General features: G+C 39.8%; 1 protein-coding gene across 1 annotated transcript; it reads right to left on the bottom strand.

Moving 5' to 3' along the window:
• Nucleotides 1–1,477: 1,477 nt before the first annotated feature.
• On the bottom strand, nucleotides 1,478–23,625 carry LDHB (lactate dehydrogenase B). The gene is made up of 8 exons (XM_060166744.1): nucleotides 23,491–23,625; nucleotides 17,955–18,089; nucleotides 10,950–11,067; nucleotides 9,339–9,512; nucleotides 7,322–7,495; nucleotides 5,238–5,355; nucleotides 3,173–3,296; nucleotides 1,478–1,845 (listed from the first exon to the last, which is right to left on the bottom strand). The coding sequence occupies exons 2-8, from the start codon at nucleotides 18,081–18,083 to the stop codon at nucleotides 1,678–1,680; spliced, it is 1,005 nt and encodes a 334-aa protein (XP_060022727.1). The 5' UTR covers nucleotides 18,084–18,089; nucleotides 23,491–23,625; the 3' UTR covers nucleotides 1,478–1,677.
• Nucleotides 23,626–23,925: the final 300 nt, after the last annotated feature.

Here is a 23,925-nt window from a genome sequence, read left to right as displayed (position 1 = left end):
AGTCTGCCTTTCTGTAATACAATAATAATAATATCCTCATAGTATGCTGGAGCATTAAATGAGAGAATGATTTTGATATTATTTTATAAATGCTAAAGATACAGAAATGTAACGATAACTAATATTTACAGCAATAGCAGCACAATGTGCTTCAGAGCGCAGGTTAAGGAGCTACAATGCTTGGGTTGAACCCCAAATCTGCTACTTAGTAGCTGTGCGACCTCTCTGTGTTTCAGTTTCATCTGTAAAGTGAGGATTCAAATACTTTAGTGATTCTCAACCAGGGGTGATTTTGCTCCCCAGGACGCATTTTGGGGTTGACACAACTGGGGAGAGGGGTGTGACAGGCATCTAGTGGGTAGATGTTAGGGATGCTACCAAACATCCCATGATGCACCATGCAGTCCCCACAGTACAGAATATTCCAGCCCCAAATAATACTGCCAAGGTGGAGAAACACTTCCTTATAGTTAGGATGACTTAGATGAGTTAATATATATGTAAATCACTTAGAACAGTAAGCACTACTTGCTTACTATTAGAACCAAGCATTGTGCTGAGTTTTACATGTTCTCATTTAATTCATACACCATACTGAAGAGGTACCATTATTACCACTACTTCACAGGTTAAGAAAATTGAGGCTTAGGAGTGGTTAAGTACGTAACTTGCCCCAAATTGCAGTTAATCAATGAAACCCAGGTTTACGTGATAACAAAGTCCATGTTTTTAACACTACCTAAAAAACTGACCCTCAGATATTACATGTAAAGTAGAAACTCTTTGTTAAAGTAAGTCGGCTATAAGTCCCCCTCTTAACCTCCCATTATGCTGTCTCCCAGTAGCCTGGATCTGGATAATTCAGTCCAAACTTTCATTTTTCTTCATTATCAAATAGAACCAACTCTAACAAAGTTAATCCCTACTTTAGTAAGCTGTTTTAGAGGTTCTTCCTTTTAGAGAAATAAAATGGACTTCCTTGTAAATGTCATCCATTGGTTCTACTTCTTTCTTCAGTGGTGGTAACCTTAAAATGGTAAGGCCCATAGAATGCACAACACCAAGAGTGAACTGTAAAGTAGATGACGGGTTTTGGATGATGTCGTGTCAATGCTGGTTCACTGACTGTAACAAACATACCACTCCAGTGAGTGATGTCGGTAACGGGAGACTATGCATGTATGGAAGCAAGTGTTATGGGAAATCTCTGTATCTTCCTCTCAATTTGGCCGTGAAACTAAACCTGCTCCCCAAAAAATAAAGTCCTCAAAAAAAAATGGTAACCACATTCTCAGGACAACAACAAAATCATAGTACATGTTGTGACAAAGAATTGTAGTGCTGTTTGGCAAAAGAAGAAGATGGAATGTAGATGACAGACTTTAGGGAAATTTATGATGTGGGGGGGGAAGATTATTTGAAAAAACAGACTGAAATCTTTCAGAAACCATTAAAGAAGGAATTCCAGAGACAGAAGCACACTACGATAGTTAATTTTATTTGTTCAAGGACTCATCTTGCAAGCATTAAACCAAGCTTGGGCTTTGATTCTGGGAGCCCAGATTCACATACTTTGGAAGATAAGAGCAGACTGTGCTCCATGTACAGGGATGGAAACTAAAGGCTCGTGGTTAATCACACTGTAGTTTTAAGTTTCTACAGCCTAGCAGCCACAAGTCACAGGTCCTTTAGGTCCTTCTGGATGTCCCAGAGGGTGTCTGCACTTTTCTTGAGTTGCGCAACCTCATCATCCTTCAGCTTCTGGCTGATAACACTGGTTAACCCCCGAGCATTCAGGATACATGGAAGGCTCAAGAAGACTTCATTCTCAATGCCATACATCCCCTGCCACAACAAGAAAAGCAACGAGATGAGGAAATGAAACCACAGGTAAGAATGATCACAGGTACTGAGTTCGAACAGGAAGAACTGCAGGAAATTTGATAAGCATAAACTCATTCTTTAGTTTTTATCACTTACAGGCCTATATATCCCTAATACTTGTGTTTCTAATTAGATTTTATACATAGAATATACAAGTACACACTATGATAAAACTAGAATTTTATGTACTTGATTGAACTTACTGATACCTCTCTGCTTCAATACACTTTAATAGAATTTGATTATGTCTTCAAATTCAAATCACATTCAAATGTGGTTCTCACTGGGCTTCTTTTCATGAAATTTTAAGTTTCTTAAAATTCTTTAGTTAAGGAGAGAATTTCAGGTAGTAGCCAACCTACAAGGTCCAGGAAAGTAGCTGGATGCCACTCAAAGGCAAGATTCTCGCAACACCCAAGAGTTGCTGAAAAAAAATCATACAATTCCCAAAACACTTTACCGGTTTGTATTAAGTCAATTACTCAGAGGGTCAATTTAACTACATAATTAATTAAATTATTTTAGTATATTAATCAAGTCAGTTTAATATTTTTTTAAATTAACTTCGAAAGTTTTTGTATATACACCAAAGTGTAGGGAATAAACAAACTCCTATATATATGCACTCTAAGACTCAGCAATTATCCAATTCTTGCCATACTTGCTTTTAATTTTTTTGCCATAGTATCAAAAACACCCCCAAAACAACAAAACCCCCAAAACATCTGACACTTGTGTTCTACCCCCCCAACAGTTCTATATTTACCTCTTAGTTTCTTTGAATCTACTGCAGTTCCCCCCTTACATTTTCACCCCTGCTGTTGACTTGTAGAAAATAAGTCCACTATCTTAGACAATGTTTTAATACAATTTTAATTTTATTTTAAAATAATCAATTTCTACTTAACTGTTCCATAGCTTTTGAATTAAACTAAATTTGTTAAGGTATCGAATGCTACATACATCAAAGCCAATCTATAGTTTAATATACCAACTTGAAATGAAACTATTAAACTTATTCAGATGATCATCTGAGAATATGCTGAATAAGATTCAGAGTTAATATTTAATTTGCCACATCATACAAGGGAGAAATGTAAAAATGCATTCAATGTCTGTATAAATTTTTGCTCTTATTGTCCTAAACTTCTGTTGGAAAGGAGAAAGGTTTCCATAAAACTTTGAGATGAAAAAATAACTGTGGACTGAGACATTATCTCATCCTTCTTAAAATGAATCTACATATAGAATACTCGACTAGAAATCATAATATTTTATAACAGTTTACCTTCACCATTGTTGACACTGGGTGAATCCTGGATAGATTTTTCAACATAGATTCAATAAGATCAGCCACACTTAATCCAATAGCCCAGTTGGTGTATCCTTTTAGCTTGATGACTTCATAGGCACTAAGGAAAAAAAAATTTCATAAAAGAGATAATTGACACCAGACTCTTTGGGTTTGACTCCTGCTGTCTCTTAACTGTGTAATCTTGAGTAAATTATTTAATCTACCTGTCTCAGTGTCTGCTTCTGTAAAATAAGGATAACAATGGTATCTACTTCATAAGTTTGTTAAATGGGTTAATATATATGTAAAATGTTTAAAATTTTAAAACTTCATGGTAGGTGCTATGTAAATGCTTTGACAAATTTAAGTAGTTTATTGTATAAATGACTATAAAGTCACAGAGTTAAAATGTACATTTTCCAACCAATCTTCTTATTCATAAACATCAGTATTTCCAAAGATATTAATGAAATCAGGGAACAATGAAAGTAAAAGAACCTTCACATTCAAAGAACAAAATATACTTTGATTTTCAGGTCCATTTGAGGCCACTAACCATTGTCACCTAAAATACCATGACCAACTAACTTAAGAGAAAAGTATTGGCAACACCTTGCCCGGCAACTTTCTGAGCACAAATTATACCCTTTGAAACCCACAAAGGCACTTGTACTTGAGAATTAGGTAGGAGGAGTTAACTGGGTATTAAAAAATTGGGATTTAATGCAATCTATCACCGATTAAAAGAACTTGGGCAAGTTATATTACCTGGGTGAGCCCTAGTTTTCTCGTTTATAAAATAAAGGGTTGGACTTCCCTGGTGGCGCAGTGGTTAAGAATCCACTTGCCAATGCAGGGGACATGGGTTCAAGCCCTGGTCCAGGAAGATCCCATATGCCGCGGAGCAACTAAGCCCGTGTGCCGCAACTACTGAGCCTGCGCTCTACAGCCCACAAGCCACAGCTACTGAAGCCCGCGAGCCTAGAGCCCGAGCTCCGCAACAAGAGAAGCCACCACAGTGAGAAGCCTGCACACCGCAACGAAGAGTAGCCCCCGCTCGCCGCAACCAGAGAAAGCCTGCGCACAGCAACGAAGACCCAACACAGCCAAAAATAAAATAAATAAAGTTGAACTAAACAAAATGATCCATATTTGAGATATCAGTTAGTCTTACAACAACAATTCTCTGAAAATAGAAGCTAATGTTTCTTGAATGCTTATCAATGATAAGTATGTGTGATTTAACTCAATTTTTACAATAACTTAAATACCTTATGACTTTACAGAGGAGAAAACTGAGATTCAGCTTAAGGGTTAAATGGCTTCCCAAGACTATACAGTTAGTTAGTGTCAGTGCTAGAATTTCAATCTAAGCCCACATTCTTTACTCTGGTCCAAAATGACACCTTATTTTAGGATAAACATGAAGGTCATAGAAAGAGAAGACAGTTAGTAACAAAAGGCAGTTTCAAAGAGGGAGAGGAGGACATCCTTGGTTGGGTGTGGAAAGATAAATACAGCACAGCTTAAACACTATCAGCAATCAATCAGTAAGTATTATTTAACGCAATTATGACACTAATAGTGTCTAGGTTTACTTTTCTAAATAAGCCAACCTTACGTGTCAACAGTAGGTATTTTGAAAGCCTTTCTCACTTGTTAATTCCATGTCCCACTCCTGTTACTTCTACAATAGAATTTCTCTAGAAAAATATTTGCTTTCCCTAGGGGGACCAGCATAGCAAATTTGACCAGTATAAGTTAGTCTTGCCTGTTTCAGAAGATAATAGCTGCATAGTTACTATTATATAGAGTTTATCTAAAAGATAAGAAAAAATAGAAAGAAAAATATAACAGAAAAAATAGAAAGAAAGAAAAAATAATAAAAAACCACCCCCCCAAAACAAAGAGTAATTAAAAAAAAGAAAAACAGGAAAAAAAGCAAAAAACAAACAAACAAAAAACTTTTAAGTTTATCTGAACAGGCAGCCATGGGAAGCGTTCACAATTTTGTCTAACATGATACTAATTGTCTTAAATCAAGCTCCCTCCTACGTACCTTTCAACCACCATCTTGTGCACTTCCTTCCAATTTTCACTATCATCGTCCGTTCCCATTTCTGGATTCAGTTCCTGGAGAGAAACACCTGCCACATTCACGCCACTCCACACAGCCACTGCGGGGGAAAAAATAAATACACAAACATTTTATCTATCTCTGACCTTATTTTTAAAAAATCTTTTCTTCTCTTAGTTCAGATTTCACCCCTGTTGCAAGTTACCCACTTACTGCTCCAGTGACAACTGACTCCAATATACTTCCCTGCAAAGGCTGACATTTGCCCTCAAATCTGACCTTTTAACTTTCAACCGTTTTGGCGCAAACAGAATTGCTGGGTAAAGCTTACAGGCATTATGAAATTCTTGCCTTTCCCTAGGTTTGTGAACTCCTAAGGGATTCTAGTTTGGGACTATTCTAAACTTTGGGTTTGAGGAATTCTTAACTTTTTGCCTGCGTATTTTTCAAATATAAGCCTCCTTTATTCCTAGAGTGAAGTAAAAAACAAAAGAATTCTTGGAAAAGACCCAAGTGTCGTCTAATTTTCTCTTATCATGCTCTAAGTTCAGTCCATTTCTGGAAAGAAACTCCATGTAACCACAATGAATTGCTCTGGTCTTAACTGCACCAAATATTTCCTTCCAAGAATGCCCCCAAAGGCAGAGCAGACAAAGGTATTATCATTGACTATATCTTTTGGAGGCTTTGACGCACCAAAACACCCCGTTACCTATTCTGAACACCTCTTGCCCAGCCAAAAGGCATATAAAGATGGATTAAAATATGCTCTGTACCATCGACAAGTTGAGAATTTACTAGGAGAAACAGTTAGTAAAGGACACTAAAGCAATGGGATATGTTCTTACAGAGGGATGAAGAAAGTGTAATAAAACATAAATAAGGGTCTACTTAATGTAGGGGAAAATCAAATGTCAGAAAGCGCTACAAAAAATATGCGTTTGAACCGGACCTTGAAAAATAAGCATGTGTTCCTTAGGAAGCTTTGAAGGAAAACACTTAGATTCAGAAAATAAGAGCAGAGCCCTGGGGTAAAGGCCAGAACCAACTGTGAAGGGCAAAGCTGCCCATGGCCAAACAAGACCATGTTTCAGTCCACAACGTTTGCTAATTCAGGGTAACTGTTGAGAAAACTGCAGCATTTTCCTGGTTTTTGTTGAAGACTATGAAATCTACATAATCATGCCTAAGTGAGCATAGTTTAATTCTCTTTCATTTTATGTACACAGTATAGATCAATACGGAAATAGGGGGGGGAGATGTTTTGGAAAAAATGACACAGTAATGAGTAAATAAAACATTGGACAGGAATCAGAAGACATGATTCTAGCTACAGTTATGCCACTAGCCAGCTAAAGGATCTTCAACATGTAAGGTCACTTCCAGATTTGTGTTTCTAGCAACTGTGATAACTAGCACTGAGTTTTTACTGTACACCAGACATTGTACTACTTTATATAGCATATAAATTCAGGAAAATCGTTGGACATGAGAAACTCTTGAATGAAGTGGTACAATGTGTCAGAAAAAAAAAAGTCAGCATCATCATATAAGAAAGCACCAATGCAATAATTTTAAGACCAAATTCTTTCAGTACGAAAGTAAACTCTACCAAAATCACAGTACTAACTCTCACTAAATTCAAAGGAAAATTTACACCTTAACCTTTTAGGGAGAAAATAGCCCCTTGCATATTGGGCAAAACTGAATTTAGTAAAACAAAGATTATCATTATGTTTTGGATTATGACAGTTTTACACCATAAGCCTATTCAATGTATAAAATTCAATGTTTAAGATGAAATGATGGAATTAGAATATCATGTTTGACAACCATCATAATTTATTTAGGCAAGAATCATAAGTGGATACTAAACTTAGAAGGCAAAAAGTTGATGAGGAATCAGATATTTACCTAGTCAGTATCAAAGTAACCTCCCACAATTACTTATTAGTAATGTGAAGTACGTGAAAATATAGAAAATATAATGTAAAAACAAACAAAACAGTCAGAATGGCAAGAACACCACATAAGTACACAGTAAATATTGTCCTTTTTTTTTTTACCACTTGAGTCGCCATGTTCTCCCAGAATCCATCCATGGCAGCTGCTGGGATGAATGCCAAGTTTTTCAGCCATAAGATAGCGAAATCTAGCAGAATCCAGATTACATCCACTTCCAATCACACGGTGCTTGGGTAATCCACTTAGTTTCCAGGTAACATATGTGAGAATGTCCACTAACAATTTAAAAAATAATATATGTAAGTACATCAAAACTGATTTCAACTGCTATGTCAATTAATGGGTTCCCTGGTTTACTCCTTTCACACTGCCCCATCCTCCATATAAGACGCAGCCAGAAAGATGTAAATACTTGACTTTTCATTATGAGAGATAATGGGAGTTAGAAAGACAGGCAAAAAACTTAAGTTTTATAGTAAGAGAGATTGTAAAACATGGGAAATGCAATATTGCGGTTTTTATTTACATTATTACTTGAAACAAGAATAATAAGAGTCTTGCAGATTAATTTACTATATATGGAAAGAAAAAGGGTTGAGTTAGTTCATCACTTAAGTTTCTTCCAATGCTAACATTCCATGATTATAACAACTGTCATCAGAAACCAAAAGCTATCAGTTACTAAACTACCAAGGCACGCTGCTATAAATTTCCCTGGGAACAAGATACCATTCAGTAAACAGCTGTGATAATACAGGGTATTAACATTTTCTACTATTTATTGAAAGGAATTCTATGACACAGCCTTTATTCTTGTGTGGCACAGAGACTGCAAAGCTAAAACCTGCTGGGCTAGAGGAGATCACAGCACTTACAAGGAAGGCAAGTCGCCACCTCCACTCTCACATATAGACACCGGCTGAGATATTTTAAGGTCATTTTGGCCTGGATATTGTAAACTCTTCCTTGGCAACTTTGACTCAGTAGGAGTGACTCCCTGGAGGGTTAAGACTTTGAAGCTATACCTGGAAAAGCTGTATAACCAGTTAGTACTGTCTGCCTTAAGCACAGGATGTGGTACAAGTTCATCTGTGTCTCCTGTTTGTCATTCATGTTCCACATCTATCCGCCACCCTCTATTTATGAGAAGTTTTACAGGCAAGGTTGAACTATTTAGGAAACTCTTAATCCAGGATTACAGAGAATAATACTAAAATAATATCTGGTCTTGCCGGCTCCCAGCTCTCAATATCCCATAAATTAGGGAATTCCATGGCGGTCCAATGGTTAGGACTCTGTGCTTTCATTGCTGAGGGCCGGGGTTCAATCCCTGGTCTGGGACCAAGATCCCATCAGCCACACGGTGCGGCTAAAACAAGCAAACAAACAACAACAAACCCCCCATAAATTATAAGGATTTTCTTGGCTCTTATTCACAATTTTTCTCAATGTGAAGAGTCAGAGATAATTAGTAGCTTCACCATTTTATCACTGTATCTGCTGTGCTCACCAGTAAATAGTAAGCTTGATGGCAAAGTGTAGGCAAAAGAAGTGTGAAACAGAGAGTGAATTTTGACTGTTTGGGTTGAAAAAATGCAATTCTTTCTAACCAGAAGTTTTCAAGTTACAACATTTGATGTTAAGCATGTATTTGTCCATCAATACAGTCTATTTCTATCTTTAAACCTAGACTAATTAATGGCTTTCTTAAACTCTTCAAATTCAATCAACTCAATTTTCAAGAATTTTAGAAATAAATAAGAAGACTAGAAAGCATTTTCTGGAAAACAGAAGGTCAAATATGCTAAAATATTTCACCCAAATTGGAGTCACATTCAAATGCTTCATTATGCATCCCAGGATAATCTTGATAGAAAAGTTTAAAAGCCAGATAAAACAAGCAAATGAAATTGCTTTATATAAAACTCTTCTCACATTCTTAAGCATGTGGCCTGGGACGGTGTCATTGGTTTTGCAAACACCATTCTTTTGTGGCCAAAAAACAGAAGACACGTGAATTGTTCCTGCCAGCGGACGCCAGAACAGACTTTAAGTTAAAAAAAAAAATCCAAAATTTTGAATTTAACAGAACTGAACCTTAAGGCATTATAGTAATACCTGGGTTAGAAACCACAATTATGATGCAGTCAGGACTGTACTTGACGATCTGAGGAATGATAAACTTGAAGACATTAACATTCCTCTGCACCAGATTCAGACGACTTTCTCCCTCTTGCTGGCGAACTCCTGCAGTTACCACCACGATCTTGGAATTGGCGGTCACAGAGTAATCTTGAAGGAGAGGGAAAAAAGTACTTTACATACAACTCTTCATCAAAACATGTTGTATAATATGCTCTAGGAATCTGTACATAAGCTCCCAGAACGTACGTGAGAATTACATTTTCTGTATAAGGTGTTGAGTTGCAACACCAATGTTCTGTGGCTTCTTCCTCCTTGAGTGATGTGGAAACATTCCAACCGTAACACTGGCTCAGGAAATGGACCCGGGAAGTAAGCACGGGCCTAAATTATGTTTCTGGCTAACAAATGCAAAATGCTATTGGCTTTAGAGAAGATTATACTGTCAGTAATAATACAAAGCATAAACACAGTGAGTCCAAAGTTCAACAGGCAGCCCTCCAACAAAAAAGCAATTTAAAGGTAACTGCAGACTTGTAATGTTAATTCAATCTATGAAGGGAAGGACGGCACTCCAGTGTTCTTGGCTAGAATTTACTTTCTAACACTCAATATTTTAAAGAAGCTTATTCATTTTTTTTTTTTTTTTGCGGTACGCGGGCCTCTCACTGTTGTGGCCTCTCCCGTTGCGGAGCACAGGCTCCGGACACACAGGCTCAGCGGCCATGGCTCACGGGCCCAGCCGCTCCGCGGCACGCGGTATCCTCCCAGACCGGGGCACGAACCCGTGTCCCCCGCATCGGCAGGTGGACTCCCAACCACTGTGCCACCAGGGAAGCCCAAGAAGCTTGTTCATTTTTAGCAGTGAGTTTCTCTAGAAAATATTTTATTTTTTCCTCAAGGAAGTGCACCCTTTCCCAAATTACAGACATTTTGATTTGATGTGGTCATTAGACTCAATAGCTATGGATGATTCAAACCATGTCCCTATGTGACTTTTCAGTTACTAATACTTTATCAGCTTCCTCTTCCATAAAATGGAGGTAATAGTATCCGTCTCTCATAGGGTTGCTGTGAAGATGAGATATGCAAAGTTTCACATTAGCATACCCAAAATGCTAATACTTCAATGAATAACAGCTATTATTAGCAGTATTGTTAGGAATTATTTTGGGCCCACATTTCTACATCTGTAGGCACAGCTGTGTTGTGGTGACAGTGTCACAGCATAAATCCATTAATGCAGGACAAAGATGGCTAGAATATGAATTTAGTTAGTTTCTTCAAGGCACTCAAATTACCTTGTGCAATATTTGTTTCAGATCTAAAACATCCCCGTTCTCAGGTATGTGTAAACAAGCATTAGGATCCAATTTCCTAAAATGTTATATGTACCAAATGTGTGGAAGGCAGTGGGAGAGGGACTACAGAGGTAACAATTATGTTTGTTTTTGAGGATGAATTGGACCCAGAAGGAAAGGAGAAACTACCAACACTAGATTCACCAGGATGGGAAAACAGATCTTCTATAAAGGAGTGAGGATATCAATTTATTATTTGATCACTTTGGGCATGAAATGAGACTACCTTTGTCTGCCACAATTTTTGGTGTCTGAAGGAATAAGCTCCCATGCTGCAGGTCCATCATTTCTCCTTTGAGTTTATCTTCCAAAACATCCACAAGAGCAAGCTCATCAGTCAGAGACTACAAACACAAAAACAGCTGTTAGGACTGGAAGCCGCTCTAGGATACCTCAGCTGCCGGTACAAGCCAGAGACTGTTGAAATGGCAAAGTAACCAATGTCTAAAAACCTAGACAAGAATTTTACCATGGAGTTAGGTGTGCTCTTTAAACAATTTCATGATAAAATGTCTTAAATAACAAACTATTAATAATTAAGATTCCAATTTTTCAGAATTTCACCTTCTGGTACCCAACTGGCATTCGATGAGCATGATACAAATTGCTTTAAGAATCTGCAGACATGTTTGGATTGGGTTGTTTGTTTTTTTGTTATTGAGCTGCATGAGCTGCTTATAAATTTTGGAGATTAATCCTCTGTCAGTTGCTTCATTTGCAAATATTTTCTCCCATTCTGAGGGTTATCTTTTGGTCTTGTTTATGGTTTCCTTTGCTGTGCAAAAGCTTTGAAGTTTCATTAGGTCCCATTTGTTTATTTTTGTTTTTAGGGGTAAGACAGGAATAAAGACACAGACCTACTAGAGAACGGACTTGAGGATATGGCGCGGGAGAAGGGTAAGCTGTGACAAAGCGAGAGAGAGGCATGGACATATATACACTACCAAACATAAGGTAGATAGCTAGTGGGAAGCAGCAGCATAGCACAGGGAGATCAGCTCGGTGCTTTGTGACCACCTAGGAGGGTGGGATAGGGAGGGTGGGAGGGAGGGAGACGCAAGAGGGAAGAGATATGGGAACATATGCATATGTATAACTGATTCACTTTGTTATAAAGCAGAAACTAACACACCATTGTAAAGCAATTATACTCCAATAAAGATGTAAAAAAAAAAAAAAGAATCTGCAGACATGAAACCAGCGGGGCTCAACAGTGGCCTCAGGGTACACAAGTTTTCATATTCATGGGGGATGGTGGTGGAAAAGAGACAAAGACCTAGAAACAACCTTGGGCAGTGTGTCCATCCCGAAGGTCACCCCCCAGTTTGGAGGGGTTTTTGAGAGGGCAGATTTAGTTTCAAACCATCAAGAGGTTGAGTTCACTTTAGAGCTGGCTTTGAAGCCCTGGTTGAAGCTGGGAATCCTCAGGTTGGCTCTGACCGACTCGAATATCCTGGTGGGGAAAGGAAGGAGTCATGGACACAGGGGTCCGGGGCTAGTGAATTCTCGATGCATGACCAACCCAAACCTGCCCAGTCTCAGAGTTCTCTTGTTTTCCATTCCAACCGTCACCTGTGCCATCCAACCCAAGAAAAACCGTAAATCAATGATCATGTCCATTCTTCAGCAAGTCAATCTTTTCTTCTCAGAAATATGAAGGGAGGAGGGTGTCACTCTAATTGCATCTAAATAACTTTTCAGCTTTTTTAATGTTGGCTGTCTTGTGAAAACTCATAATTTACAAACTCTTTAAAAAGTAGTTATCCTTCCCATTGAAACATCACCCGAGTCGTGGCCTTTACTGGTTTTAGCAAAAAACCGGGGTGTTAGCAAAATAATTAGCTTAATATGATATATGACACTTAACAGTGCAAATACCTCTTTGAAGGATAGTGAGATCAGCTAGGTAAAGGGTAAAGGGTGTTGATGGGAAAAAAGCGTTAAGTAACTGGGGTTCAGGAAGCACTTTGAAGGCTACGATAGAATAATCCAGGGTGGAACTGGAGGGGTCAGTAAGGCATTGAGCAGCGGAGGGAGAAGCAAAGAGAGGTGAGGCAGCCATTAAGAAAACTTGACCAGGCTAAGATGCCAACAAAGCAGGTTCCGCTCTCCACAGGAGCCAAGGAATGAACACTGTCCCGTTTCTAGAAGTCCAGCGGCAGCTGGCCTCAAGCAGTGAGCCGCAGTAGGCCTGCTTGTGAGGGTTTCCCTGAGACTCAAGCCTCCCTGTGACTGAATGTGTTCTTAGTTCCAAGCAAGTGATTCGCTTGCAAGCTTCTGAAATTACCCTTTTATGAGCTGGGTGGGGGTTACTTGGTAAATATTTTCTCATTTCCATGTATGTCAAAGACTGGCATTAATGTTCACCCATTTTCACTTCAACTCATGTTTCAACACTTTAAAAATGGTTTCGTTCCTCTGCAGCCTCTGACAAGACCACACAAAACCCTCATTTGTGTTTTGGAAGCCCTAAAACCATACAAGAGCATGTCGTAACCGTCCCGTCAAGGTCCTGAGCACCAGGAATGCCACTCTCATTTTGGGAGCATCACATGGGTGCTGTGAAAGTCAACAGGGCACAACAATTTGGGGCTTAAGTGGAAAAGGATGTCACAGGATCTCAGATCCTGTGTTTTGTTTCAGTGGGTAGAGAACTGTCTGCGAAGTACACAGTCAGCTGGCAAGGAAGGAAGAGATCCAACACTTTGAGAAAATAATTGCAGCGCTGAATTTAGCTGCATCTGTGGGACTAAATATCCTCCCAGTGGGAGGCAGGCAAATAGAAGATGTGTGACTAAGTACTGACACTTTGGCTTAAAGAAATCTCCTTCTGCATTCACATAGTGTAGATCAGCCATACGCATATTCCACTTACGCTGCAAATATACTTTAAAATGTTTGATACATCAAGGGTTAGATTCATCGCAAAAGCAGTACCTTATTAAGGAACGAGATCAGTTAGAAGCCAAGAACATTGTTGCTGGAACCTTGTTTAACATACTACAAAAATTGTCTCTTAATCTAAAGCTCCATGTGGACAAGACATAGCCATCATCTACCTCTTGGCCCTCTTAGCTAGTAAATTACTGCTGCCAGTGGCTTAATAGTTCATGGCTGCATTTTTATATTCAAGTGTTTAGCTTGCATGACATTTCGTGGGAGGAAAAGGTATAACTTTTCCCAAATAATTAGCTAAATGCACAAACACCATTTATTCAATAATTTGTTTTTCTTCTGCTCTGGAATTGCCACTTTTCGTTAAATACTCTTTGGTCCTGTTTCTGGGCTTTGAGTCTGTTACATTAACCTGTCTATTCTTGTTACAGACACCAAATTCTAATTAAGTCTCACTTTTAGGCCAAGTCTTGCACGGCAAAAACTACTTTGCAGTATGTAATTACATTGCTCCTTCTAAGAGACTCCTTATGCTGGGTTTGTACCACAAGAATGTGGCTACAGTTGACTGAATCAAGAACAGACACTCAAACCAAAAACAGCTGCAGAGGCTAAGGGTGGAATAACTGCATGGAACCTCTGTATGACCTTGACAACATGATGGGATCTTCGCAGCCAAAACACAGAGCTCGTGATTGGCAGGGGTGGCAGAAGAAGCCATGAAAAAGGAAAAGCTATGATCAAAATCTGACCAGCTGTAAGTGCAGTTTCTTCGTAAGAGCGGGAATATCCATTTATTTAATACATATTTACTACTGAATGTGCCAGGCATTGTTCTACGAATGAGGAATACAGTCATGAACAAATCTGGCAGAGTGCCTGCCCTCATGGAGTGTACCAGGAAGGGAACAGGAGTGAAGCATACAGTTTAAGATGACTCTGATAATGGAAGTGCTATAAACAGGGCAAGGCAGGGTGAAGTTAAAGGGAAGGGAAGGACGCTTACTTGGTATTGGACAGTCAGGGAAGGCCTGCCCGCAAAAGCGTGACGTGAATGATGGGAGGGAGTGAACTCTGATGGTCTAGAGCAGTCATTCCAGGGGAAGGGAAATCAAGTACTGAAAGGGTTTAAGCAGCCATGAGCTTGGTGTTTTGAAGAAAGCGGGCAGAAGGTAAGAGATGAAAAGTCAGAGACAGCACCACCACACTGCACCGGAAAGGCGCCCCCCGGAGGTGTGCACCCCGCCTTGCTCTGAGAGACAGGCAGGGAAAGAGCCTTGACGCCTCATTGCATATTACGTATGCGTGTAGTTGACGTGCACTGTTACACTATCAGAAAGTTCCAAGTAGGGAAGCTATTTTTATAAAAGCTCACGATGGTTTCCATGTTGGCAATGAGGCTGGGGAGAGCGTGCAAGAGAAGCAGAGAACACCAGTGTCTTTGTGATGGTGGACGTTGTGCTTGGGAGCCTCAGCTGCCTCCACGGGCCCGGTTAAGGCGTGGGCCTTCTCAACCTGTCCCTGGTGCCCCAGCTTTGTTCACTTTCTGGGCCAAAGCAGTGTGTGTCCTCTGCAAAGCACACTGGTGATGGACTCAGAGACTGGATCCGGCACTTAGGATCTCTGAGATCTTAATCAAGGGGCTTAATCTTTCTGAGTTTGTCCTTTTCCAACAGTAATATAGAGATGACAATATCCCCTAGAACTTTTCTAGAGGAATAAGGTAACAGGCAGACACCTGACACAATAGCACTGTTAGTTCCCTTTCTTATTGAACCAGTGGGGTTTATAATCCTTACCAAAGAGTAATAACAACTTTGACTCTAATTCTTCCCCACTAAAAGAAGATTTAAACACTTCTGACTAATAAAATGGTCTTTCAACAAGGCAGTCCTTCCTTCACAGCAGCTCAATGGGAAGATTCCTACTGGTGTTAGGGGCCCAGTCTGTTCTCTCAATCACTAGAATTGGGCCAAAGTATTATATAACTGCAGAGAGGAGAGTCTCAACTAAATTATTCACCCAAGTGGATTTTAGATTTACACTTAAAACAATCAGCGAGGTACTCCTTATAGAATCATGACAGCTCAGATATAGTTTCCTGAAAATCCAAATTCTGAGATTAGCAGGAGGAATGAAAAATCTTTAGCTAGTGTTTTAGTAATACATTTATGTCTGGGGGGATGGGAGAGATAAAGTAGGAGCTTGGGATTAACATATACACACTACTATATATAAAATAGGTAAACAAGGACCTATTGTATTATACAGGGAACTATACTCAATACTTTGTAATAACCTATAATGGAAAAGAATCTGAAAAAGATATATCTGAATAATCACTTTGCTGTACACTTGAAACTAACACAACACTGTAAATCAACTATACTTCAATTAAAAGAAAAATACACGTCTTTAATTGCCCCAATACTAGCATAGAATGAAAAGAAACTGCAGAGTCACTACGGTTAAGCGTTCAGAGTCCTGGGCTCAAAATACAGCTCTACCATTACCAGCTGTGTGACAACAGGCAGGCCATTTAATCTAATGAAGCCACAGCTACCTCATCTGGAAACAGGATATGAACAGTTCCTGTTTCTTGAGATTGTTGTTTAAAATGAAGCATTTTAGTCAAAGCACTTCAAACATGGTACGTATTTTAAAAGAAAGGTAAGCTGGAATACTTTTTTTACTGGTATGAAGGACGAACACTAAATTGTGATTATTTAAATTCCTGTAATTTGGGAAGCAGCTCTCCTAAATCAGGGCAACCCAGCCAATGAAAACTAGCAAGAAAAAAATGCCAAAGAATAAAACTTTCATTGGTGTGCACTACATATTTTAGTTGATTTCTTTGATGACTTTTTCCTCAGTGAAGATTCAGAATTTGTTGCTTTAGAAGTTAAATTTTGTAAATAGAAATATGCTTGGCTAGGAGTTATTCAAGCAGCCTTCACATACAATACAAATGGACAGTGTGCTCTACTAAAGGCCAGGCAGCATTTAGGGGAGGGGTTCCCCTAAAAAACATTTAAGACAGCCTTCAGAAAGAACAAGGATCAATTCAACGAGGTAAGTAAGAATACAGGAAGCAAACTAAAAGTCTATGGAGGTATCTGGGGAAAATATAATCTGGAGGAGTAGAGGGTGCTAGTAGCATGTTGTCAGTGTGAAATCTGATGTTGATAATTGAACTATGTGAGAATGTCCTATCTTGAGGAAATGTACTCTGACAGACAGAAGGAAAGGAAGAGCACATTTGCATTTATTCTCTAATGGTTCAGAAAAAAGTCCATACATGTGTGTGCACGTGCATGTACCCACACCTACACACACACACACAAATATGTTCAGAATTGGTAAACATGGGAGAAGTGAATATGGAAGTTTTATTTTTTTTTATAGTCTTGCAAATTTTTCTGTAAATTTGAAATCATTTCAAAATAAAATGACTGGGTGGGGGTCTGAGGGGAATAACAGGATCTTTCCATGACCTCAAAAAGCGACTGTGCAGATTATTTATTAACTATAGAGGGTTAACTGACCTTTGCAGTGGAGAAATCTGACAGTTACCACTTCAACCAGAGGACTCTTGGGCACCACCAGTCATGAGACAAAATTGTGATGCATTGTGAAGGACGTGCCACCATCCCACCTCCCAAACCTAACCTGAACCCAATTACAAGGAAACATCAGACCAACATAAATTGAGGGGCATTCTACAGAACCGATGGGGACTCTACAAACGTATCAATGACATGACAGACAAAGAATGGCTCCGTTCCAGATTAAAGAAGAAGAAAGAGACATGACAAGTATATAAAAATATGATCTTGGATTAGGGGAGAAAAGGCAGGATTTTGATAGTTGGAGAACGTTTAATGTGGGTACTATATATTAGATAATAGCATTTTATCAGTATTAAATTTCCTGAGCACAGTAACTCTATTGTGTCAGATAGGAAGAACGTCATTCTCTCAGGAAATACATGCTAATGTGTTTAAAGGTGAAGTATCACGATGCCTACAACTTATCTTTTGAAGATACAATCAAATTCTCATATACCTAAAGAGACTGTATACACATGCTGAAATTATCTATCACATATGGTGTTGTTTTGTTTTTGTTTTTGAATTAATTTTTATTGGAGTATAGTTGCTTTACAATGTTGTGTTAGTTTCTGCTGTACAGCAAAGTGAATCAGCTATACGTATACATATATACCCTCTTTTTTGGATTTCCTTCCCATTTAGGTCACCACAGAGCACTGAGTAGAGTTCCCTGTGCTATACAGTAGGTTCTCATTAGTATGTATGGTGTTCTTGAAAGTACGTACCTTTCCCAGAATGCTAATGGCACATGCCATACCAACTTGTCCAACGCCCACTACAGTGATCTTATTGTTTGGGACCGTTGCCTCTTCTTCTGCAACTGGTGCGATCAGTTTTTCCTTAAGAGTTGCCATTGTGCCCTGAAAGAAAATAATCAAAATATTATACATGTGTCCACATGAGAAACCTGTGTGGGAATTTGTAATGTTACTATTGCAAGTTTGAACTAAAATACATTTTAAAAGGAGCATAATGGTATTCTAGAGCACAGAATGTATTTTTAAAAAACAATGTGATCAACCATATTAACAAATTGAAGGAGAAAAAACGTGATCATCTCAATAGATGAAGAAAAAGGTTTCAACAAAATTCAACACCCATTTATGATAAAAAAAACCCTCAAGAAACTAGGCATAGAGAGAACTTACCTCAACATAATAAAGGCCATATAAGACAAACCCACAGCCAAAATCATTCTCAATGGTGAAAAACTGAAACCATTTCCTCTAAGATCAGGAACAAGACAAGGTTGTCCACTCTCACCACTATTATTCAACACAGTTTTGGAAGTTTTAGTCATAGCAATCAGAGAAGGAAACAAAATAAAAGGAATCCAAATCGGAAAAGAAGAAATAAAGCTGTCACTGTTTGCAGATGACATGATACTCTACATAGAGAATCCTAAAGATGCTACAAGAAAACTACTAGAGCTAATCAATGAATTTGGGAAAGTAGCAAGATACAAAATTAATGCACAGAAATTTCTTGCATACCTATACACTGATGATGAAAAAACTGAAAGAGAAATTAAGGGAACACTCCCATTTACCATTGCAACAAAAAGAATAAAATACCTAGGAATAAACCTACCTAGGGAGACAAAAGACCTGTACGCAGAAAACTATAAGACACTGATGAAAGAAATTAAAGATGATACAAACAGATGGAGAGACATACCATGTTCTTGGATTGGAAGAATCAACATTGTGAAAATGACTCTACTACCCAAAGCAATCTACAGATTCAATGCAATCCCTATCAAACTACCAATGGCATTTTTCACAGAACTAGCACAAAAAAAATTCACACTTTGAAAAAAAAAAAAAAATTCACACTTTGTATGGAAACACAAAAGACCCCAAATAGCCAAAGCAATCTTGAGAAAGAAAAACGGAGCTGGAGGAATCAGGCTCCCGGACTTCAGACTATACTACAAAGCTACAGTAAGGTACTGGAACAAAAACAGAAATATAGATCAATGGAACAGGATACAAAGCCCAGAGATAAACCCACACACATATGGCCACCTTATTTTTGATAAAGGAGGCAAGAATATACAATGGAGAAGAGATAGCCTCTTCAATAAGCGGTGCTGGGAAAACTGGACAGCCACATGTAAAAGGATGAAATTAGAACACTCTGTAACAACATACACAAAAATAAACTCAAAATGGATTAAAGACATAAATGTAAGGCCAGACACTATAAAACTCTTAGAGGAAAACATAGGCAGAACACTCTATGAAATAAATCACAGCAAGATCCTTTTTTACCCACCTCCTAGAGAAATGGAAATAAAAACAAAAATAAACAAATGGCACCTAATGAAACTTCAAAGGTTTTGCACAGCAAAGGAAACCATAAACAAGACGAAAAGACAACCCTCAGAATGGGAGAAAAGATTTGCAAATGAAGCAACTGACAAAGGATTAATCTCCAAAATTTACAAGCAGGTCAATATAAAAAAAACCCCAAACAACCCAATGGAAAAATGGGCAGAAGACCTAAACAGACATTTCCCCAAAGAAGATATACAGATTGCCAACAAACACATGAAAGGATGCTCAACATCATTAATCATCAGAGAAATGCAAATCAAAACTACAATGAGGTATCACCTCACACCAGGCAGAATGGCCATCATCAAAAAATCTACAAACAATAAATGCTGGAGAGGATGTGGAGAAAAGGGAACCCTCTTGCACTGTTGGTGGGAATGTAATTTGATACAGCCACTATGGGGAACAGTATGGAGGTTCCTTAAAAAACTAAAAATAGCATACAACCCAGCAATCCCACTACTGGGCATATACCCTGAGAAAACCATAATTCAAAAAGAGTCATGTACCACAATGTTCATTGCAGCTCTATTTACAATAGCCAGGACATGGAAGCAATCTAAGTGTCCATCGACAGATGAATGGATAAAGAAGATGTGGCACATATATACAACGGAATATTACTTAGCCATAAAAGGAAACAAAATTGAGTTATTTGTAGTTAGGTGGATGGACCTAGAGTCTGTCATACAGAGTGAAGTTAAGTCAGAAAGAGAAAAACAAATACCGTATGCTAACATATATATATGGAAATCTAAAAACAAAACAAACAAAAAAAAAACCCAAACAGATTCTGAAGAACCTAGGGGCAGGACAGGAATAAAGACATAGATGTAGAGAATGGACTTGAGGTCACAGGAAGGGGGAAGGGTAAGCTGGGACGAAATGAGAGAGTGGCATGGACATATATACACTACCAAATGTAAAATAGATAGCTAGTGGGAAGCAGCCGCATAGCACAGGGAGATCAGCTCCGGTGTTTTGTGAGGACCTAAAGGGGTGGGATAGGAAGGGTGGGAGGGAGATGCAAGAGAGAGGCGATATGCAGATATATGTATACATATAGCTGATTCACTTTGTTATACAACAGAAACTAACACAATGTTGTAAAGCAATTATACTCCAATAAAGATGTTTAAAAAAAAAAAACAACCATGTTAACCCATTAACAAAAAACAAGACAAAAACCTCCTTGAAGCCCGTTAAATTTGGGTCCGTCTCTTCAGCCTGTGCTTGCTTTTCTAATAGTATTTAACAAAGTTGTAACAATTTTGTCTTGTGGCCATTCATTTACTGGCTAAACAACATGAATAATATTTATATTTAGATTAGTGGATTTGTTTCTATGACCCCTATAAAGTATTTATTTGTAACTATTTAAGTTAGAGCCCAGTATTAACCCATATTTAAGCTTGGGCTAAAAGAATGGCCAGTTATGAATATAATTTCTACTACCAGTGGTTATTATCACTCTTAGAAGATAGGGACCAATTGGGTCTTCTATTTTCTTCTTCTATTGAAGTCTCACTTAAAATTTGTCACAGTGTACTGGACATACTATGTGTGCTTAAATACAGTGCCAACAGTGATGAATAATGTTTATACAAAATCTGCAGAAAATATCACTCTGAATTCCTTTTAGTGCACCTTGGAAGCTTATTGGAAGGTGGGTACTCATTAAATTTTTTTTTCAGGGGGTCACATTAGGAGAATATCAGCCTTTGAGTGAGTTTCTTTCCAGCCATTAAGAAAAAGCCAAAAACGAAAAGTTAAAAAAATGGAAACTGTTAGAAAACATTTATACAGTAACACCAATTTCATCTGTGCCACCAGCTGAGTGTTCTGGATAACTAAAAGGCAAAATTATTGTATCAACCTGCTTTCTTAAACAAAGAGGGTACAGATCATAAAAAAGCCCTTTCTTCAGAATTAAGTATCATTTATAATTGTAACCCGTTATATAGTATTTGTGTTTGCCTTTTACTTTTAATGCTAAACTGTTAACTTAGAGGACAATGTCCCTGTTTCAAACTGTACCCCTGCTTCCCTCTCGTTTTTTGTTTCTCATCTGCAAAGGACTAAGTAACAAAACCTAGTTTAGTAATTGTATATGTTAAGTAAGAGTTGGTAAGGCTCCAAGTTGGAATAAAGTACTTGATTTGGAGATAACTTTAACAACTATTTCATTCTATAGCTATTTTTTTCCCAAAAAACTGTCTTCCCCCAAACGTGAGGGACTAAACTCAAAGATTATTTTGCCTTTACAAAGCCTATTTGCAGTTTTCTCCTGGGTGCTAGAGAAAAAAGAAATATACAATGGTGTACAACTGTCTCCACAAATAGATGACCTTAACAATGAAATTCACATGTCCTGCATATTACGCAGAATCAGAAGGATACCGCCTCTCTTGGTGAACAGATATGCACAGATTTTCTTTATGTTATTTTCACTAGCTGGTTTGTTTAAGATCCTTTAGGTATACAGAGGATCCAGTAAAGCAGTAGAAAACAAAACTCCAGAAAGACTGCTATAGAAATACAGATTAGTTGTCCAGATAGACCTTTTGAACTATTTGGGGAATTTCAGAAATGACAGTGTAGAAGCTTGAGGAAGTACAGATTTTCTCTCAGATCTTTCTAGAGCAAAAGCAATTTAATTTTGTTTTTTCCCCTCTTAACAGGGGTTCTAACAGGAGTTGTAAGAAATTAGAAGAAAATGTTTTATGTTATACACAGGACTGCCTCAAGACCAGAGTGGTGGCTTGTAAGGGAAAAGAATGCTAAACAGGGTAAAAATTACCTCGTGTTTGGTCCTTTACATTCCCACCCTCCTGCCCCTTCTGTGGATATAAATCATTAGAAATGAACCAGGGCTTTAAGTTCAGCAACAAAGCTCCACTTTGCAGACTAACCTTTTTTTTTTAAAATAGGCTCAGCGGCCACGGCTCACGGGCCCAGCCGCTCCGCGGCATGTGGGATCCTCCCGGACCGGGGCACGAACCCACGTCCCCTGCATCGGCAGGCGGACTCTCAACCACTGCGCCACCAGGGAAGCCCCCAGACTAACCTTTTAAAGAGCCCAGTTTTGCCGTGCGATACCTTCACTAGTAAGCGCCGGCTCTTCCCCTCCTCCTATCCCCGCAGGCCCCAGCTGCAGCGGCTGTGCAGGCCACCCACGGGCCACCTCTTCCTCTTGTCGCCCGCAGAGCAGAGCGCAGGTCACAAGGGGAGGCAGCAACTACGGATCTCCCCGGACAAGGTCTCTAGGGCGAAAAAGTCTAGGCCTTCCTCACGCTCAACACCCAAAGCTGGCAAATAAAGCACCCGAAGCACCAAGAAAAGAGGCCAGAAACGAGCCGGCCCATCGCTCCGGGAAGGGCTGCGTGTGCCGCAGCCTGGGAGAGGCTAGAGGGCAGGACCAAGATCGTCCTTCACCCTCAACCCCGAAAAGCCGGGCATTTCTCCATTCCCGTGGTAATGGACGCCAATCCCCAGGCTCACGATCCGCCAGCCTCACGGGTTACCTGGCCCCTTCTCCCTCCCCCAGCTCCTCAAGCACGTGTCCGGGCTCCCGCCAGCAGGCACCGCGGGTGATGCGGCCGCCATGAACCCATCAAGGACACGCAGGGCCCGGGATTACCTGCAAATGCAACAAGTCTGTCCCCCGGGGGACCACGGGCTGGCGGCGAGCCCCGAAGCGTGGCGGACAAAGGCCGGGGCTCGGTCGCCGCCCCTCCGCCCCGCTCCCCAGCCCAGGGCACGGCCCCCGCCCCAACCCGAGTCCGGATGCTCAGGGCTACAGGCCCGGGAGCGCAGATGTCCTTCCTGGTCCTTCCCCCAGTCTTGCTACACAAGGATTCCCTTCCACGTCCCACCCAGTCTGCTCGAGAGCCAGGATTCAGGGTCCCGAGCAGAAACCTACCGGGGAGAGAAAGTTCTCGAGACGGCGGTAAGGGTCGCACGGAGAAGACAAAGTCAGCAGCGTCCGTCTCCTTCAGCGCAGGATCCGCAAGGAGGGAGGAGGAGGCGGGGCCCGCCCCTCGGCCGCCTCTGAGCTTCCTCTATTGTGATTGGAAATCCGAGCCCCGCCCACCCCTCCCCTTGGCTCGCTCAGTGCCCTTCAAGGACAAGGGCTCAAATGTGCCCGCGCCCTCCCTCGGCCCAGTTGAGAGGGTCACCTTCTGGCGGCTAAGACGGGCTCCCTCTCAGCCAGTCTCATGGCGGCTTACAGACTTTTCCACACAGAGGCTGCGTTATTTCTAAACCCTGACCACCTTTGACCCTTTCGGACTCTCACGCTCTTGTTTGGATAAGTTTAGTCCCAATAGAAGTAAATTTCTGTTTTGCATTCCACATC

Source organism: Lagenorhynchus albirostris, chromosome 11 (assembly GCF_949774975.1).
Source record: "Lagenorhynchus albirostris chromosome 11, mLagAlb1.1, whole genome shotgun sequence".
NCBI lineage: Eukaryota > Metazoa > Chordata > Mammalia > Artiodactyla > Delphinidae > Lagenorhynchus > Lagenorhynchus albirostris.
This window is presented reverse-complemented; position numbering and strand designations above follow the sequence as displayed.